Source organism: Daphnia magna, linkage group LG1 (assembly GCF_020631705.1).
Source record: "Daphnia magna isolate NIES linkage group LG1, ASM2063170v1.1, whole genome shotgun sequence".
NCBI classification, from domain to species: domain Eukaryota; kingdom Metazoa; phylum Arthropoda; class Branchiopoda; order Diplostraca; family Daphniidae; genus Daphnia; species Daphnia magna.
Genome location: NC_059182.1, coordinates 6,855,781 through 6,872,362, shown reverse-complemented (window position 1 = coordinate 6,872,362; position 16,582 = coordinate 6,855,781). Strand labels below are relative to the sequence as shown.

At 38.4% G+C, this 16,582-nt stretch overlaps 3 protein-coding genes and 1 long non-coding RNA gene across 6 annotated transcripts in view; 1 reads left to right on the top strand and 3 right to left on the bottom strand.

Annotated features, from left to right (window-relative positions):
- Positions 1-64: 64 nt before the first annotated feature.
- LOC116931648 (egl nine homolog 1) lies at positions 65-2,258 on the bottom strand. The gene is given in 7 exon segments (XM_032939252.2): positions 65-463; positions 538-723; positions 726-744; positions 808-927; positions 1,234-1,869; positions 1,871-1,947; positions 2,022-2,258. Coding segments are annotated over 7 exon segments (1,278 nt in total). The 5' UTR covers positions 2,230-2,258; the 3' UTR covers positions 65-431.
- Positions 2,259-2,952: 694 nt separating this feature from the next.
- Positions 2,953-9,955, bottom strand: LOC116931628 (bifunctional glutamate/proline--tRNA ligase). The gene is given in 25 exon segments (XM_032939222.2): positions 2,953-3,186; positions 3,249-3,392; positions 3,458-3,674; positions 3,737-3,854; positions 3,915-3,982; positions 4,036-4,162; positions 4,253-4,510; positions 4,571-4,933; positions 5,006-5,140; positions 5,215-5,376; positions 5,488-5,718; positions 5,782-5,997; positions 6,061-6,279; positions 6,340-6,480; positions 7,063-7,171; positions 7,245-7,357; positions 7,420-7,621; positions 7,685-7,891; positions 7,893-8,309; positions 8,404-8,575; positions 8,631-8,950; positions 9,023-9,278; positions 9,351-9,495; positions 9,568-9,752; positions 9,815-9,955. Coding segments are annotated over 25 exon segments (4,725 nt in total). The 5' UTR covers positions 9,858-9,955; the 3' UTR covers positions 2,953-3,029.
- A 2,775-nt stretch (positions 9,956-12,730) lies between these two features.
- On the bottom strand, positions 12,731-13,446 carry LOC123476956. Its single transcript, XR_006652061.1, has 2 exons — positions 13,108-13,446; positions 12,731-13,041 (listed from the first exon to the last, which is right to left on the bottom strand). It is a non-coding gene; the product is annotated as an uncharacterized LOC123476956 (long non-coding RNA).
- A 237-nt stretch (positions 13,447-13,683) lies between these two features.
- Positions 13,684-16,582, top strand: part of LOC116932680 (arginine-glutamic acid dipeptide repeats protein) — a 33,140-nt gene continuing 30,241 nt past the window's right edge. For 2 of the 3 annotated variants that reach the window (XM_045179999.1, XM_045179998.1), the window contains exon 1: positions 13,685-13,941. The gene's annotated coding sequence lies outside the window, so the exon portion shown is untranslated. Of the gene's footprint in view, positions 13,942-16,582 lie in introns of all 3 variants that reach the window. The other variant, XM_045179994.1, reaches the window with a different exon arrangement.

The window sequence follows — 16,582 nt, the reverse complement described above, 5'->3', positions numbered from 1 at the left end:
CGCACGGTTTATAAAATGAAGGTGTAAAGATTGTGTGTAACTTTTCTTAGTGTAACAACACACCTTTTCTTTTTGTAACAGTATTTACATATATATTTAAGTAACGCACAGTGATACAAGTATGGGGAATATAATAGTAACGGGATGACCTCAGTATGAAGGAAATATTTTAGCATCATGGAAGTGGGAAATTTCAACGAGAAATTCCACCGTGATTCTTTTTTCTTTCTTAAAGTAATTCTCGATTGGCATGTTAAATTCAGATATTTTATGAATAAAGAACTAAAGATGAGATGTATGGCTTTACGATGTTTACGCGATGAGAGCGTCAATATCTGAGGGGAATCCAATAAGCAGCCCAATAATCCTTATTCAGTTGTAATTGTTAACATTTAATCTTTTCGATCAAGTTGGCAAATCAGCGCATAAAGTTACTCGTTGGATTTAGGTTCTTTTACAGCACCTTCACAGCAGATAATGTAAGATTATTTATAAGATAACATTATTAGCAACTTTAGACTACCATTAATGACTTGCCTTCTCTGTGTCGAATCCTTGCCTCTTCACGTTCCTTTGCATCAAAATACCAGACGGTTATGGCATAGCGAGTGCGAAAGGCCGGTTGAACTTCATGAGGATTGCGACGGTCTGACCAGAAGAATACCATTCTGTCAAGAATGGGTTCTATATCCACTACTTGGTTTGCCCAACCTTGAGGAAAATTCGCAGCAGACCGCCAACTGTCTGAACAAATTCCAATAATCATACAAAATCCTGATGATCAAGGTACTGAAAGAAATGTATTACCTTCGCGTCCCAATCCTTGTTTACGTAGTAGGTTGTTGTTATACACCGTCCATCGCGGTTAGGGTTGTCAACATGCTTTACATAATGTGAACCACTGCCTGGATAACACGCAATCATTGCCTGTATAATGATAAATGCGAAAAAAATTTGAACTATTTCTATGGGTTTCGCTACTTTACTTCAAATTCTTAGTGTTAATTATCTGCCAAGATACATGTACAATACAAAAATTGTTTATATTGCAAGCTCGTTTAAAAAACAGTCCTCGTGGAAACTCATTAAATCTTAACGAGAAACTGTACACTTGGACCTTTGATTTTCACGAAAATATTCAGTCTCAAGAAACGAAGAGAGTTCAATACCATAGACTTCTACAAATTTGACTAAATAATAATATTTAAAAAAAAAAAGTTTAAATGTGAATACCTTCGTTCTCCCGCCTATTGTACGCTGCCCCAATTGACCATTGCCTTTCATTCGAATAGCATTCATAATGATGGTGTCAATTGTGGAGATCAAAACGGCGATATTTGCACAATTACTTTCTGATCCATCAACCCAGGTAATTTTATCACTGCGTACATTCTTCGTCGTCTCTAGACTAGAGCTTACAGTTTCCCCTTCTACAAATACACCAGAATGATACATGGACACTACTGAACGATGGATTGCTTCAGCGCGTTCTTTCCCCATAAAGTTATCAACAACACAGATACCATACTTTTCCAAATCACGAACAACATACTGGCATATCTGTGACATCCACTCCATTGAAATGCTCTGTAATTGTTCTTTGCAGGACAATTCTCTGTTAAACGATCGATGTAAAAATGGTGGACTTGTGGGTTGATTGAAAGAACTGTTTTCCTGTGGTGATTGCCAACCTGTCTGGGAGCTTCGACTACAGTCAGGTTCCAAAGTGACAGATCCCATTTCAAGAACTGTTCCTTTTAAATCTTTATGTTTGCTTTCTGGATTAGTTTTTTCAGGATTTTCAGGTATGTCATGGGAGTTCTCTCCAGAGTACTGTTTATCACCACTTTTGCTTTTGATGTTCAAACCCTGAGTCCTTTTCACCAGGTAGTTGCTTTTTTGATGTGGTACATTGCAGTGATTCAGATGCCAATGAAATACTGCAAACTGCTTGGTTATATAATGAAAGTTCAGATGGAATTCTAAAATTTAAATGTTTAAAGTTTTGTAAAAATTTCCACCTTCATTTTCGATTGCTGGCTCTTCGACAGCAACACAGTTGTCCTCGCCTTTCTTATTCTGTGGAGTAAAACACACTAGTTTATGAACGTTCCAATCTTTCCTTTGATGCTCTTTTGAGCAGTAAACTGCGCTTCGACACCTGACGCACCTAAAAAGGTGCTCTCCAAGACCACAGTGATGGCAAACCAAACTGGACGGGTTGTTCATTTGAATAAGTCACGTACACCATTCCAATTCCAAAAACCGTGTTGTAAAGTGGGCGGAGTTTACAGCTGTGTTCCTTTACCAATTTCTTTGCTCCCTTAACACACATCATATTATTCGAATGAAGTGGCAGTCCTAAAGTAAAGTGTGAATGAAAACCGCATAAAACTCGATTTGGCTACTCATTCAATTAAGGTATTTTTCTTGCCTTAAAACAATCGCTCGCAAGTACTAGAGTAGCCGAAGACTACTCTACGTGCATAAACAAGCATGTCTTACGGTTTGAAATGGCCTGAACACGGCATAAATACAATTCATTTTGAAATGATAGTTTAATTTTTGAGTATTTAAGATCAAAGTACATTCCTTCACATTCTTTTAATACTTTTTCTTATAAACATTAAAACATATTTCGGAAGTTCCCAAATAGTTTAGAACGGCATTCAATTTCATTTTAGTTCTAATACTTTCGAAGTCAAAACCAAAAGAAGCGAGGGCGACCACTAATGAAATGACTTCTTAACTTGAAAAACCAAAAAACAAAATAAAACGTAATAATAACAATTGGTAATATACGCTATAAAATATAAATTGCTGGTAGAGATTTACAGCTGGTAAGTTAACCACTTCAATTTCCAGGAAACAGTGTATCGTTGAATTAAATATCATGTGGTTCGAAATCCATCGCTAGGCTACATGTTAATTGTAATATAACAATGACGGTAATGTCTCTTCAAGGACCCATTTATTTAGAGAACTTAAACCACAAGATCGAACAAACTCGACCGAATTTCCACGGTAAGTTAATAACTGCGACCGAACAGGCAGTAATATTTGGGTTTGTTGGGACAACCAGGGTAAATACAGGTCGCGTTAGAATTCAATTCTGCTGGCTGCTGGAAAGGAATGCAAAGACTTTTTGCTCCCATAGCCGGTGCGCCTGGTTCTGCGCCGTCATCACTAAATGAATCAAATTTTATGTGTCGGTCCAGTCAACGAATACGTATGTGTATAGAACAAACCGAGTAGATTCTTTCTTGATTTTTTCCTCACACGAAATTTCGCCACAGAATGGTGAGAGAATGATGTTTTTCTTGTCAAGTTCAGGAATGAAGTCCCTAAAATTCTCTACGATAACTGTGTGGTTTTCCAATTCTTGGGTGGCCCTATTTTTAATTTTCGTAGTAAAAATTTCGGCTGTATCGACTAACATAACAACAGGAATGCCTACTTATCAAGGAGGGCTTTCTGGATCGCCTCCAATAGTTGTTTAATATCTTCACATGCCGATGCCTTGGACTGAATTAGTTTTTGGCTAGTATCGCGGCGAACAGCAACATATTCGCCTTGCTTTACATCGCGAGGCCCAATTTCCAGTCTGAGAGGAACTCCTTTTAATTCCCAATGATTGAACTTCCATCCTGGACTGTAATTATCCCGGTAATCACCTATAAAAGAAATAAACAGAAATGTAAATCAACGCACATTACTAGCAAATCAGTTTCAATACCTTTGACACGGATTCCAGCTGCACTGAGAACCTTCTCGTATTCCATACAGGCTGCCATTAAATTACTTTTTTCATCTTCTGTCACATTGACGTTTATCCCACAGGGGACAATGACAACCTACATTCATTTCAAAAATAGGTAAGATGATCGAAATCAAATCAATAACTAAGGATATACCTGAACTGAGGCAACGTTCGGTGGAAGGACTAATCCTTTGTCATCGCTGTGGACCATAACCATTACACCTAAATGGAAGAGAATTAATGCAAACCGATTAAATATTATGTAAAAAATATACCAATGGTTCGGGTGGTGATTCCCCAGGAATTTTGGTAGATGTGTTTTTTTTCTTTGGTTTCTGGATCTTCAACCACAATTTCGAACATTTTTGAAAAATTCTGACCCAGATGATGCGAGGTGGCACCCTGTCCAGGAATAAAAAATACGTAAGTTATAAATTGCTGTACCATTTTAGCTAATATTCAGAGATCGCTTATAAGGATATCCCAGATTACCTGAATTGCCCTACCGCTAGCCGAGATAAAGGCTTCAACGGTGGTGGTAAAGTCTCCTCCAGCAAACTTCTCTTTCTCTGTCTTCCGTCCTTTAATGACAGGAATGGCCATCAGGTGTGTGTACACCTGACTATATAGTTCCAAAATTTGATAAACCTCTTCTTCGGCTTCTTTAGCTGTAGCAAAAGCTGTGTGTCCCTCTTGCCACAGAAATTCACGCGTGCGTAGGAAAGGTTGCGGGTGTTTGAATTCCCAACGCTAAGACAGACAATTATTGAAGAAGATCACGAACCACTTAAAATTTGCTTTGCAACTTACAACGACGTTATTCCATTGGTTCAACTTCAGTGGTAGATCACGGTGAGATTGAATCCACTTTGCATAGGCTGGATACATGACTGTCTCGCTTGTGGGTCTAATAGCAATCGGTTCTGCGAGATCACTGTTACCCGATTTCGTAACCCATGCCACTTCTGGGGCAAAATCTGCTATGTGAGTTTTTTCTTTCTCTAGGGCTTGATGAGAGACGAACATGGGGAAATAGCAATTTTGAACACCCAGTTTCTTAATTTCGGCATCGAAGAAATCTTTAATTGATTCCCAAATTGCATAGGCCCAAGGGCGTAGGATATAGCAACCACTGACGTCATAGTATTCAATCATTTCTGCTTTAGTGATAACCTGTTCACAACGACATTAAATAATATATTATTTAATAATGAAGTACACACGGATTAACCCGTCTCAGAATACCTGCGAATACCAGTCAGAAAGATTCTCATCCTTTTTAAATTCCAAACCCAGACGGGTCTGCTTTTTCAATCCACTAGTCGTTTCTTCAACTTTCTTTTCTTCGACCTTCTTGTCCTTTGGTTTAGCTTCTTTTTTCTTTTTTTGGAATATCAGATTAGTTAAGATTCATTTATAAAAGATTATCTGAAAAAATGATTGTCTGAAAATACCTTTTCTGTTTTCTTATCGGTTGAATCTTTTTTAATAGCAGTGGTTGCGGCAGGCTTGTTTTCTTTCGTTGCTGTGGCAGTGGGGGTCCAATCCAGTCCGGTCGCTGTTTTATATGCAGCCTTCAAGCTTAGAAGATCTTTGACGGCGGCGTCAATTTCGCTCTTCAAGAAAGATAAACACATATTATCAAATACACATATACTTAGAGTGTGTAAGGAACATATAGTAGTGGAAGAAGCTAAAATATAATTCATCATACAAACATGGCTAACCTTTTCGGCTTTTTTTGTCTTTAGATCTCTCACTTTGTTCCCACATTCTGTGATCCGGGCACAAAGAATATCTTCATTTTTTCCTGTGGAAGCAGATACCGTTGCCGGCGCGATCGGTGGGGATTCATTTACAGGCTTTGTAACAGCCTGCGGAGTCCACTCTTTTCCGGTTGCAGCTTTGTATGTTGCCTTTAGGTCGAGGAGGGCTTTTACGGCAGAATCAATTTCACTCTGCAAAAACAATCAAGAACGTCTGAAGGATTTCACTATGGATATTCAATGAAGTATGTGTACCTTTCCAGCTTTTTTGGCCTTCAAATCTCTCACTTTATCTCCACACTCTTTGATCTGAGAGCTCAGTGACTCTTCATTGATTACACTGGATTCAGGTTTAGCATCATTAGCCTGTGGAAGGGAGGATGCTACATTTGGGCCCCATTCTATACCAAAACTTTCTTTAAAAGCAGATTTAAGGGAGAGTAGTTCTTTCACTGCTGCATCAATTTGAACCTACAGTATACAACATTTTAACATTACACATTCACAGGTCACAACTTTGCATAGTGCAATTACCTTGTCAGCTTTCTTGGTTTTTAAATCTCTCACTTTATCTCCACATGTTTTAATGTCTCCATCCAGTTTATTTACATCTAACTGCTCAGTTTTAGGCTTTTCATCATTCTTCTCTGATGAATTTGGTACAGTAAGACCAGCCTTCCAGTCCATGCCAGTAGCCAACTTGAAATCACTTTTCAATGAGAGTAGTTCTTTGACAGCACTGTCAATTTGACTCTAAGATACAGAATAATTTTAAATTTAAATGTTTGCACAGAACTATGGTTTGTGAAGTACCTTATCAGCTTTGCTTGCTTTCAACTCTCGGACTTTTTCACCCTGTTTTCCTATCTGCTCATTAAGAAATGATGCATCAATTTCTTTGGAAACAGCTACTTTTTCAACTGTCTTGGTTTTCGGCGAAGCTTCTGACTTGACCTGAAAGTATCAATACCATTTAAAATATATCAATGTATTTATTTAATGGTTCCAGATCAATTACGTTACACGAATTTTAATAGAAAATCCTTAATCACAACTGCAGCCTAGCCTTAGCTTAACAGTGAACTGAAGTTCCGACCATCACGCACGACTTGTGGATGATGCAAAAACCACACACACACATACCTGTTTCACCACTCGAGGCAATATTCATAATTGCACTAAAGTTTGCCGCCAGCGCCATCTACGTCACTGTCTGCAGCAACCAAATGGGCTGGTCCTTCGATGACGTTCACATGGTTTACAACCTGTTTGCTGCCACCTCTCGCCTCTTAGCTTAACTGTTAAAAACTATACAGGCTACACAGATTTCAGTGGCCTTAACGAAGTTGTTTGTGGGGTTCCGTTGATCGATGACCCCTCGGAGTTATGAACCAAACTACCAATAAACTATTTAAAGTAACATAAAGCTAAAAACCTATCCGTTAATGATTACCCGAATACATGTGTTAAACGCTATGGTCAACAGCGTAACTTAAAAAAAATACAAAGTAATAATGAAAAAATACATATACTTACGGGGCCTTTTTTGGAAGTAGCCGCGACGGTACTTTTTGCTGCCTCCGCAGGTTTCGAACCATCAGGTATGGAAAATAGAACGATAGGAGCCTCACGACAGCTATGGGCACTATTAATTGGGAATAAAGGACAAATGATGAGATTACCACACGGTGAATTGTGCGCATCGAATATTTTCGTACCTGATGGGTTCGTAAGGAGAATCACAAATGAAGAACCCGCGTCTTTGAAGTTGGATGATATCTCCCTTGCGTACCTTGACAAGTTCTGGATCTCCCAACATCACCACCTCAGTCTACAGACAGGAAATCAGTGACGGTCCGTTTGAGTGCCAAAATCTATTATTAATATGTTTACCCGAGTGTTTGTATTGATGTATTGCTTGAAATCCTCATCCTTGGCAAGTACCGGTTTCGAAATAATGTGATCGAAAAATACACAGACACACGGGGTTGGTTTAGCTTTTTCGGTCACAGCAATCCAAGTTAATTTTGGTGTTTTCTTGTAATCCTTGTCTTCTAGGTTAGGCTCAGCTTCAATGGACACTTCGTCTTTGTTTCTGAGAATCGAAAGAATTAGATATTTGAAGCACTAAATTCACTAATGGCATTAGCTCTTGAACCTATTAACGCTTGTGATGCGAATATTTCCCCAATTGATAAACGTAGCATTTTCGCCGGCTCGGAGGCTTTCCACGTCCGCCAAATCGATTAAAATTTGATCACTGACCCAGACATCTTTTGATCCAACATCAGGGTTCTTTGGATGCAACGCTGCAGTTGTACACGTTTCCTTTACTCCGCGGACGTGTACTTTGAGCCGTGTTTCGTTCCAAAGCTGTGTATCGAGGGGCTATGGGATCAATAATTTTCTTGTTCAATGACCAAATCTTGTCCCATTCCATCTGAACGACCGAACGTGAAGATCCTTGAGCAATAATGAACTGCTTTAGTCCTTCAACTGTCATTCCATGGCGAAGAACACCGCGGACAGTAGGGAATCGAGGGTCATCCCATCCATCCACATGGCCATTTTGGACGAACCATGTTAGTTTGCGCTTAGACAGAACAGTGTTTATCATGCTAAGACGCGCGTACTCCCAAATGTAAGGTTTACGTAATTTCAATGCATCGATAAACCAATAATATTGATCATCGCGATCATGATATTCGGTTGTCCGTAGCGCGTGGGTTACACCCTCGATACTGTCTACAATAGGACAGGCGAAGTCGTATGTCGGATAAACTCTAAACAAATGACAAAATGGTATGTCAGATGAATCTTAACAGAACATTATCTTATCTTACTTGTGTAACTTATACTTGATTAAGCGGTACTTACTTATATTTGTAACCTGTGCGGACATGGGGTTCGGGTTTGCAACGATACATTGTAGGGTCTCTCATGCAACCGTTCACCGATTGCATGTCGATCTTGGCTCGTACACAACACTTTTGACCTAGGTCCGTACCATTTTTCATCTCTTTCCAAAGGGTAAAATTCTTTTCGACACCTGCAAAGTAAATTTTGGTTAATATTCTGGTCAAATTTTTGAAAGCGGCACCTACTGTTTCCTCTGTTTTTCGATTCAGTTTTTTGCTCTCTTTCTTGTTTCATAATCTCTGGGTCTGTATCGTCAACGTACGCCTTTCCTTCTTTTAGCATTTGCTCGCAATACCGTTCAATCAAATCGAAGTGATCAGAAGTATGCGTCAATTTATCATACTTAATCTGAAGCATTTCTAAATCTTCGAGGATCACTTTTTCAAACTCGGCGTTTTCTTTTGCAGGGTTAGTGTCGTCGAATCGCATAATAAGCGTTCCTTTAAATAGCTGCTGATAGTATTGATTAAGTAATGCAGCTTTTGCGTGGCCTATATGAAGGTAACTGCCCAGCGGGTTTCATAAAGATAAAAAGTGTTAATTTTATGATGAATAACACAACTCTGTTCAAAAGTACCCGCTAGCTTCGGGAGGGAAACGGACAACTACTTTGCCCTCTTCAGCTCCTGGAAGATCAACAAATTTTCCTTCTTCTTTTCGGCCTAATGTAGTAGCTACATGGCTTGGGGACGCACGATTGTTAACTTTAACATCATCGGGAAGACTCTTTAAGGCTTTCATCACAAGTGGCTGACTTTCAACAAGCTTGAACCATCTTTTGATATTCACATAATTATCTGAATTTTGCTTTTTTGACTGCCATTGATCAGACCCTAAAAATGAAATATTTTAAGGTATTAGACTACTAGTCAAACAAGATCAAAATTGAAGTAATGGTTAGATACCAAAAAGACATCCCCAAAGGACCAAATCAGCCGCTGATATCTTTTCTCCAACTAGGTATGTTGCCATATGCAATGCCTTTTCAATGGTTTCAAAATCTTGGTCATTTCCTTGCATGCAACTAGCAAAACTAATCCAGTGATCAACCTGCAATGAGAGGTTTAAGCACAGGGTTTGTTAAAATGGCTGAATTTGTGGGTTCATATTCATGAAACATACCTCAGTTCTCTCAAGAAGTGTAATTCCATATAAATTTAGCGATCCAGAAGTCCTAGCAAAATATCGACAACAGCTTGATGGTGAATTTAAAATCAAGTCATTGTTAATTTTTAAAGAGAAATCCTTTCCCCAAGTTAAATTAACCGGTAACGTGGGTTTCACATATTCAGATAGGAGAAAGACTCCTATAACAACGTCAAAAGTTTAGATTTAGTAGAAGTTTTGCGTGAACCATGCTAATACGCACCTATTGAAACATTGTTTTTCGAAACGCTTAAAGTGACAGCCATAGTTGTAAATTTGCTGATGAAATTCGGTAATTCACAGTCAAGACCATGCGACTTCCTCACTTCTATCTGCTTCTATCCTGAGATGAGAAGAACGGAGACTATGACGGGAAACAAAAATAGAAAAATACCATTAACGCCATCTGGGAACGGCCACTGTGATTCCGTACTTTATGCAGTGCACGAGGTCGTGAAACTTACGTGCTTCAAATACCGGGTCCTGAAGGAAGTACTTTTTTGTGACAAAATTTGTAAGAATTTCTTACAGACGAGAATTATCTTGTTTATCAATCAGCTCTCGAAGTACAGGAAGTACAGAAACACGCAGAAATGTCCAGCAGCTGTCAGGTGATCTAACCTGATAACGTATTGAACTTCCACGCGAAATGCTGAAGTTGATCGAAAAAGCAAAAGCTTCTGAGATGATCACGCATTGGTTGAGATGGATCATCATTTGACCTCGACATTTTCCAGATCGTAGCAAAAAGAACTTTTCTGTTGATTCAGCAATTCACGGCTGTCATTCTAGGATGGCCACTGCCATCCTGCAAACCCTCCTAAATAAGTATGCATGTGGTTTCCCAGTTTAATTCAACGGCTGGATGACTCCCGAATATTTTATCATTTATCACAACTTCACAAGTTTAATTTTACCATATTTTAAAACTGCTTTTTTCCATCAAGTTTCCTCAGAATTTCTACTCTTGAGTGCCTGGAAAAAAACAACTGGCGTTTTTTCATTCTTTCTTTTTTGTGTGCAATCAAATAAAAATTTTTTTTCTTGTGAAATTCTTCTGGCAGTCTTTATTGATCAGTTTGGTATTCAACATAATTTCAAAATGAGTTCCTGGTGTTCGTAAATTACAGAACATTTATTCTCATCCCTATACCACATGACAAAGTTTGGCATAAAAAAAACTGTAAATTCGTATCTTTTTAGATCAAATAGTTAATTTTGAATGATATTTATTTTCCAATGTTGTGTGTTGTACCCTTTGTGATTTCAAACCTGTTATTTCAAACAGTATCATGTAACGATTTCGCCCGAACCGAACAATATAGATTGGCCGCCTCCCGCCTGACAGAATGAATTCCTACCTACTCGCCATCTATTTTGTAGATGGCCTACACGTAAAAGGAAACGACTTGACTTATAAACAACAGATGGCTCTATTTATATTACATGTTCCATTAAAGGAAGTTTCTAAAAAATATGGATCACTGCCCCCCGGTCTACCAAAGACATTTACTAAAGCAAAATTAGACAGTTAATTAAAAGAAATTAAAGAAAGAACTTTCAAAAAATCTGCAAACAAACTAGAGCAACTGAATTTGATCTGAGTAAATATAGTTTGATCAAGTCTCATCGCTCTGGATGAAGAGTTATAGAAGACACGTAAAAGATTAAAACATTGGATTTACAACGGTAGCCGCAGGCAATGAAATGCAATAATTTTACTAAACCCTGCAGTAAAACTAAGTGGGTTGAAACAGATAGAAACTCCACAGTCCACACATTCATAATGCAAAAATGTACATCTATAGGATGCCGAGAACGTGTATATAAACAAGACTGGCACTGAGCCAATAATGTACAATGGTGGAATTGATTGGCATACGCCGTTTAATCGGGCGCAATCATTTATGGCTTAACAAGCATTTTTGTAAATTTGCCTTGGGGAGATTCTGCGCCGGCGCAGCTATCTGATTACGCAACGAATACAGTACATTAGCTACGGTACTGCCCCTTATCTATGGATTACGTGAAATGTAAGCATTATTCTTTGATAAATCCTTCGGTCGTTATTTGAATGTCACCTGCTACTTACAGTAAACTTATTGAGACAAATCTAATAGATGAGGGGGATTCTAAAAGCTCGGAAAATGTTATTTATTATTGTTTAGGATTTCAAATAAAATTATTTTTCATTTCGGAATGCATCTTTTTCAAAGGTCAACTATCCTTGTTTGTGTGTGTGTATGTATGTAGTTGTAATCTTTGTGTATTTCAGAGATAAGATTTAACCTTTAGAAAGCTTTGTTGTTTGCGTTGCAGCGCATTTCATCACAATAATCGTTTCAATTTCTTTTAATTTGTACACCAAAAAAATGATAAAGATATGAATTGACGTTAGGATTGTGCGATATCCATAAGCCTTTTTAAAATTTAGTTGGTATTTACTAGGCTGAATTGAAATAAAACCAACACATTTTTAGGCGAGACTCTTCAATTCTCTGTTTCTGATTTGCTCTATCACAATCTAAACCCATTTGCAATACGACATAAACATAAAGAGAAAAAAAATTTCAAAATGAAGGACAAGTTCACATTTAAAAAACTCTCTCGTCCCCCCCCGTGTTCTTTCCCTTTTTTTTCTATTGATTGATTTGTTGCAATGAAGATCGCTTTCCAGAAACACAGGAAAACAACGACGTGTACTCCTCAACTGTTCAAGAATCTATAGCAACCAGGTATAATATAAATATTTTTTTAAACGTAACTTTCCTCCTACAAATCGCCCAGGGCATTAAAAAATAAAAATTCTACAACAAATGTGGCAAAATGCGAGGTCAAGATATCACGCAAAATCTATGACGAACCCCTCGATCGAGCATGGTGGGGGGGAAAACGATGGGTCATGGATGGTTTAAAAAAAAATTGTATACAGGAAGACAAAATAGTGGGGTATGTCAAAGAATATCAGCCGAGTGCGAGACCGAGGGGAGGACGACCGTTATACAGCAGACGCTGAAAGCTACCACAAATCGGGTTTTCAAGTGTGTGCAGTAACTGTTTTTCTTCATCGTTGGGCCAGGCCATTATCTAGGTCTTTTCGAATCCACGGCCAAAATGTAGGGCTACAGTAAGTCGTCCGTATTTTTTACTTGTTCGTTTATTCCACGTCATTTTTGGTTGCAACAAATCTATTGGAAATCTGACCGGTGCCCAATCGTTTAGGCGATCTAAAAGAAATGGAATTCAAATAGTTTGTCGTGGAGTGCCGTCGACAACCACCGACGAAGGCCAGATTGTAGGAAAATCAATAGACATCAGTGTGTGCATTATTTTTGAAGTGAACAAGCAGCCATTGACATCAACTGAATTTCATTTGCTCACTAGAAAATCAAATCGTCCCCCTTTTTTCGATGCAACTCTTTTTTTTCTTTTCGTTTGCAGAACGTCGTGCTGAAAAAGTGGAATAAATCTTTTTTTTTTCGTTAAAGAATAAAGGTTCGTACCGATTCAACATACCATTAGGTGATGAAAGTTTTGGCAACAAAAATCTATGTCAACTGTGTTGCAAGTGTTGTGATAGCGTAACCCTGACGGACGAGTCACAGCCATTTTTCATGCTGAGTAAATGAGGAGACAGGCCATTTTGCGTTGCACTAACGATCGCATTTTCACGGTTTAAATGGAGCATTTTGTGTGTCTTTAATAATTCTATTCAGACAAAACGGATAGTTTGTGAAACACGGTTGGATTGTTCGTGTAGTTTGCACTCAATCGTTGTAGAGTGAAAAGAAATGATGGTAAATGAAGTGTGTGCAGTACCGGATCAGCAGACGCTGCGGAAGTTTTTAGGAACATCCTAAAAACAGATTCGAACCCTCTCATTTTTCTTTGTTGTTTCTCGTGGATGGGGGGGTGGGGCGGAAGAGCAGAACGCAGAGGGGGGAAACCCGACTTGCAAGTCGACTACGATAGGAGGCCATTGGCCAAGTAAAAGAAGGAAAGGAGATTCCAAATTCCAGATCCACGATTTGCCACCAGAGGCTCTCCCCTCCAACTCTATTCGCTACCCGTTTCTGGATAGCTTTTGTCAGTGAGGCCTCTGCCTGGGCTTCTGTCGCACGTGGGGAGTTTGCTGTTCGTTTCGTTTTAAAATTCGAGAGAGAGAGAAAACAAAATTTTTTACATCGCTGTGCGTCTTATTGACACTTGAGTGTACAGTGTGCCTAATTTGGAAAGTGACGACCAAACGAGTTTTTTGATGATTTTTTTGTTTCGTTTAACTGGATTAGCATAGGACATGTGGGATTTTTCAAAGCTGCCAAGGAAAAAGACGAAAACGCTTCAATCTTGGTAGGTTTGCTCTTTTTTATTTCACTGTGCACGAGTTTGCTGTCGTTTTGAGACAAATCATTTTTGGTTTAGTAATTATTTACACACGTTTGGACGAAGAATTCAGTAATCTTGTGCTTCGTTTTTGGGGGGGGGGGAGGTCTCCATTTTGTTTCTGGACAATCATTTTTTGGCGGGTTAAAAATTTTGGAAAATGAAAAAAAAAAAAAGCTTTTGTACGATTGGCGGATTTTTTTGTTGTTTGAAACAAAAGACGTTTTGTCACTTTTCTAGGCTTTTCTCTCCCTTCCCCCCCATCTCTTTGATGCATTCCCTAAGGATGTTCTTATAATTCCATATGGCATTTCTTGACTGTGCTTTTTTTTTTCTTTCTTTCAAGCATTTACCAATTCAATCCCATTTTTTTCTGTTTTTGAAAAAAAAGGAGCATCTTGACCTTCACGGAAAAGAATTGTATTGCAAATCGACTGATGTGCCATAAGAAAAAATTGCCTTTAGAAAGAACCATTATGGTTCTCCATTTGTTCCTTAGAAAATAAAAAAAAAGCGTGATTGATTGCAAAAAAGAGGTAACCGAAAGTTTATGGGATTATGACTAGTCATGCGATTTCTATTATGGAAAGAGACGGGATTCGTATCAATCTGCAATATCTGTTATTCATGGCTGCTCTTTTAACGTGCTACGCCATTAAACAACGTGAAAACAAACAGCCTCGTCTGCCTCCCTTTCTGTCTATACTTCTCTTTAAATTGAAGCCATTTTTTGTTTTGTTTCTAGAGTTAAAACTCACTTAACCGAACAACAACAAAAAAGGTCTCTCATTAATCTGGTTTGGTCGTTCCTTTTTTCTGTGCCAAAGGTCACCGTTCTCTCATATTATTTTCCCTTTTTTTCCCTCTTTTTCAAGTTGGTCTGTTTTCTCCATAGAAAAGAAAAAGGTTTTTTTTTATGGTTCCAGTACGTTTCTTTCTTTTTTTTCTTTTTCTTAGTCCCTCCCATGCCCCTCTACCCTCACCATCTACTGGAAACATAGGTCTCCTCCTGTCCAAATGATGCCCTTAGGGCGTTTTCTTGTGTTCTCACCAGAGGCGCGCACTTGAAGAAATTCCTATAATCTATCAAAAAGATATCCATCGAGGAGGGGGATATGCTAAAAAAAAAATTCCGATATTGAGGTGCGTGCAAATGTTGTGGGCCTACCTGTTTTGTTTTCGAATTTTGCACGATTCGCCATCATTTTAAAACGTGGTTTTCTAAAATGCTATCCATGTGTTTTTAGCAGCTGTTTTTTTTTCCTAACGCCTTTTGCAACACATGGTGGATCGGTAGGAAGAAAACAAATGATGTTGAAATCGAACCTTTGTTCTCAATTTAAAATTAAAGAAAAACATCCCACTTGATCGTTTTAATTCAATATTCTAAAATGATCGTAAGCAAAAATGTCTGAAATGGTTGAAATATAAAGTACGGGGAGAATCGACGATTAGTTACCGACTGATACGAAACTCGTGTTAAAGAGGGGGGGGGGGCATTGAAATTGGCTCTTTATATCCGGAGGGTTTTGGGTGGGGTTGAGGAGGGGGGCTCAACCCTTTGTCGCCAGAAGCGTTTCCCTCGACTTTCATTTCGTATGAACGTCACGTCAGTTAGTCGCTGACTTGGACGCCCATAATTAAGTTATTAAAGCTCGTTATGTGTTGACACTCGAATGAAAACAGATTTTTTTGTTTTTCGGCCATTATTAAAAATGTTGTTGGCAGTGGTTCTTAACGTCTCGCTCCGACTATTCAAACTATTTGATGAATGTTGGTGAAAATTGATGTGAAACTAAGAGATATGAAAGATTAAAGGAAATGGTACGATCTGTACGACTCGGTTATAGTTTTCCTTATTGAGGCTTTTCTAACGGGGCTATAGAAATTTGCTCTTTCTATTCGTTTCTTTATTCTCTTTTGGACTTTGGGAGTTTCTTCATTTGTTTAATTCAACATTTTGGCTAGTCGCCGCATGTTGTCGATGGTTTCAGCAACGACGCAAACTGCCGCTCTAAAAAGATTGGACGATCGATCTCTCGTATCCCATAGCCTCCATTTTGAAAAGGAAGGCAGGATGCGTAGACTAAACATCGTTCCATTACTACTAGATTGAAACGAAAACAAAATGTGTACATGCAGGTAAAACAAAAAAGGAATGAGGCAGCCCAAGTATCACCTGAGGCTACGTTTCATTTGATTTGACGTTGAAGGCAACATGGAACATCCTGCATGGAAATGTTGCTCCGACTTCCGCTTTCGTGTTGACGTGAAAAAAAAAAAAAAAAAAAATCTTCCTTTCCTCATCTTTTTTCGATCCTTTTTATTTTCTGATTTAAGATTACCAGCGTTTTTGTCTTGTTCTTTCTTTCTTTTTTTTATAGACCGTCTATTTCATGCCTAATTGAGACAAACGTTGGCAGCCAAGCCTCACTATCTAATCGTTTAAAAGCAACTGTTTAGTAGAAGTATTAGTAGGAATTGAAATTTTAACAAAAATCCATTTTCGAATCGTCAAAAATTGTACCTGGTAGCAAAAGAAAAACATGCCAGGTAGCGCTTAACTTCTGCACCTTAAATGGATACATATCCAAGTTGATGTTGTTTG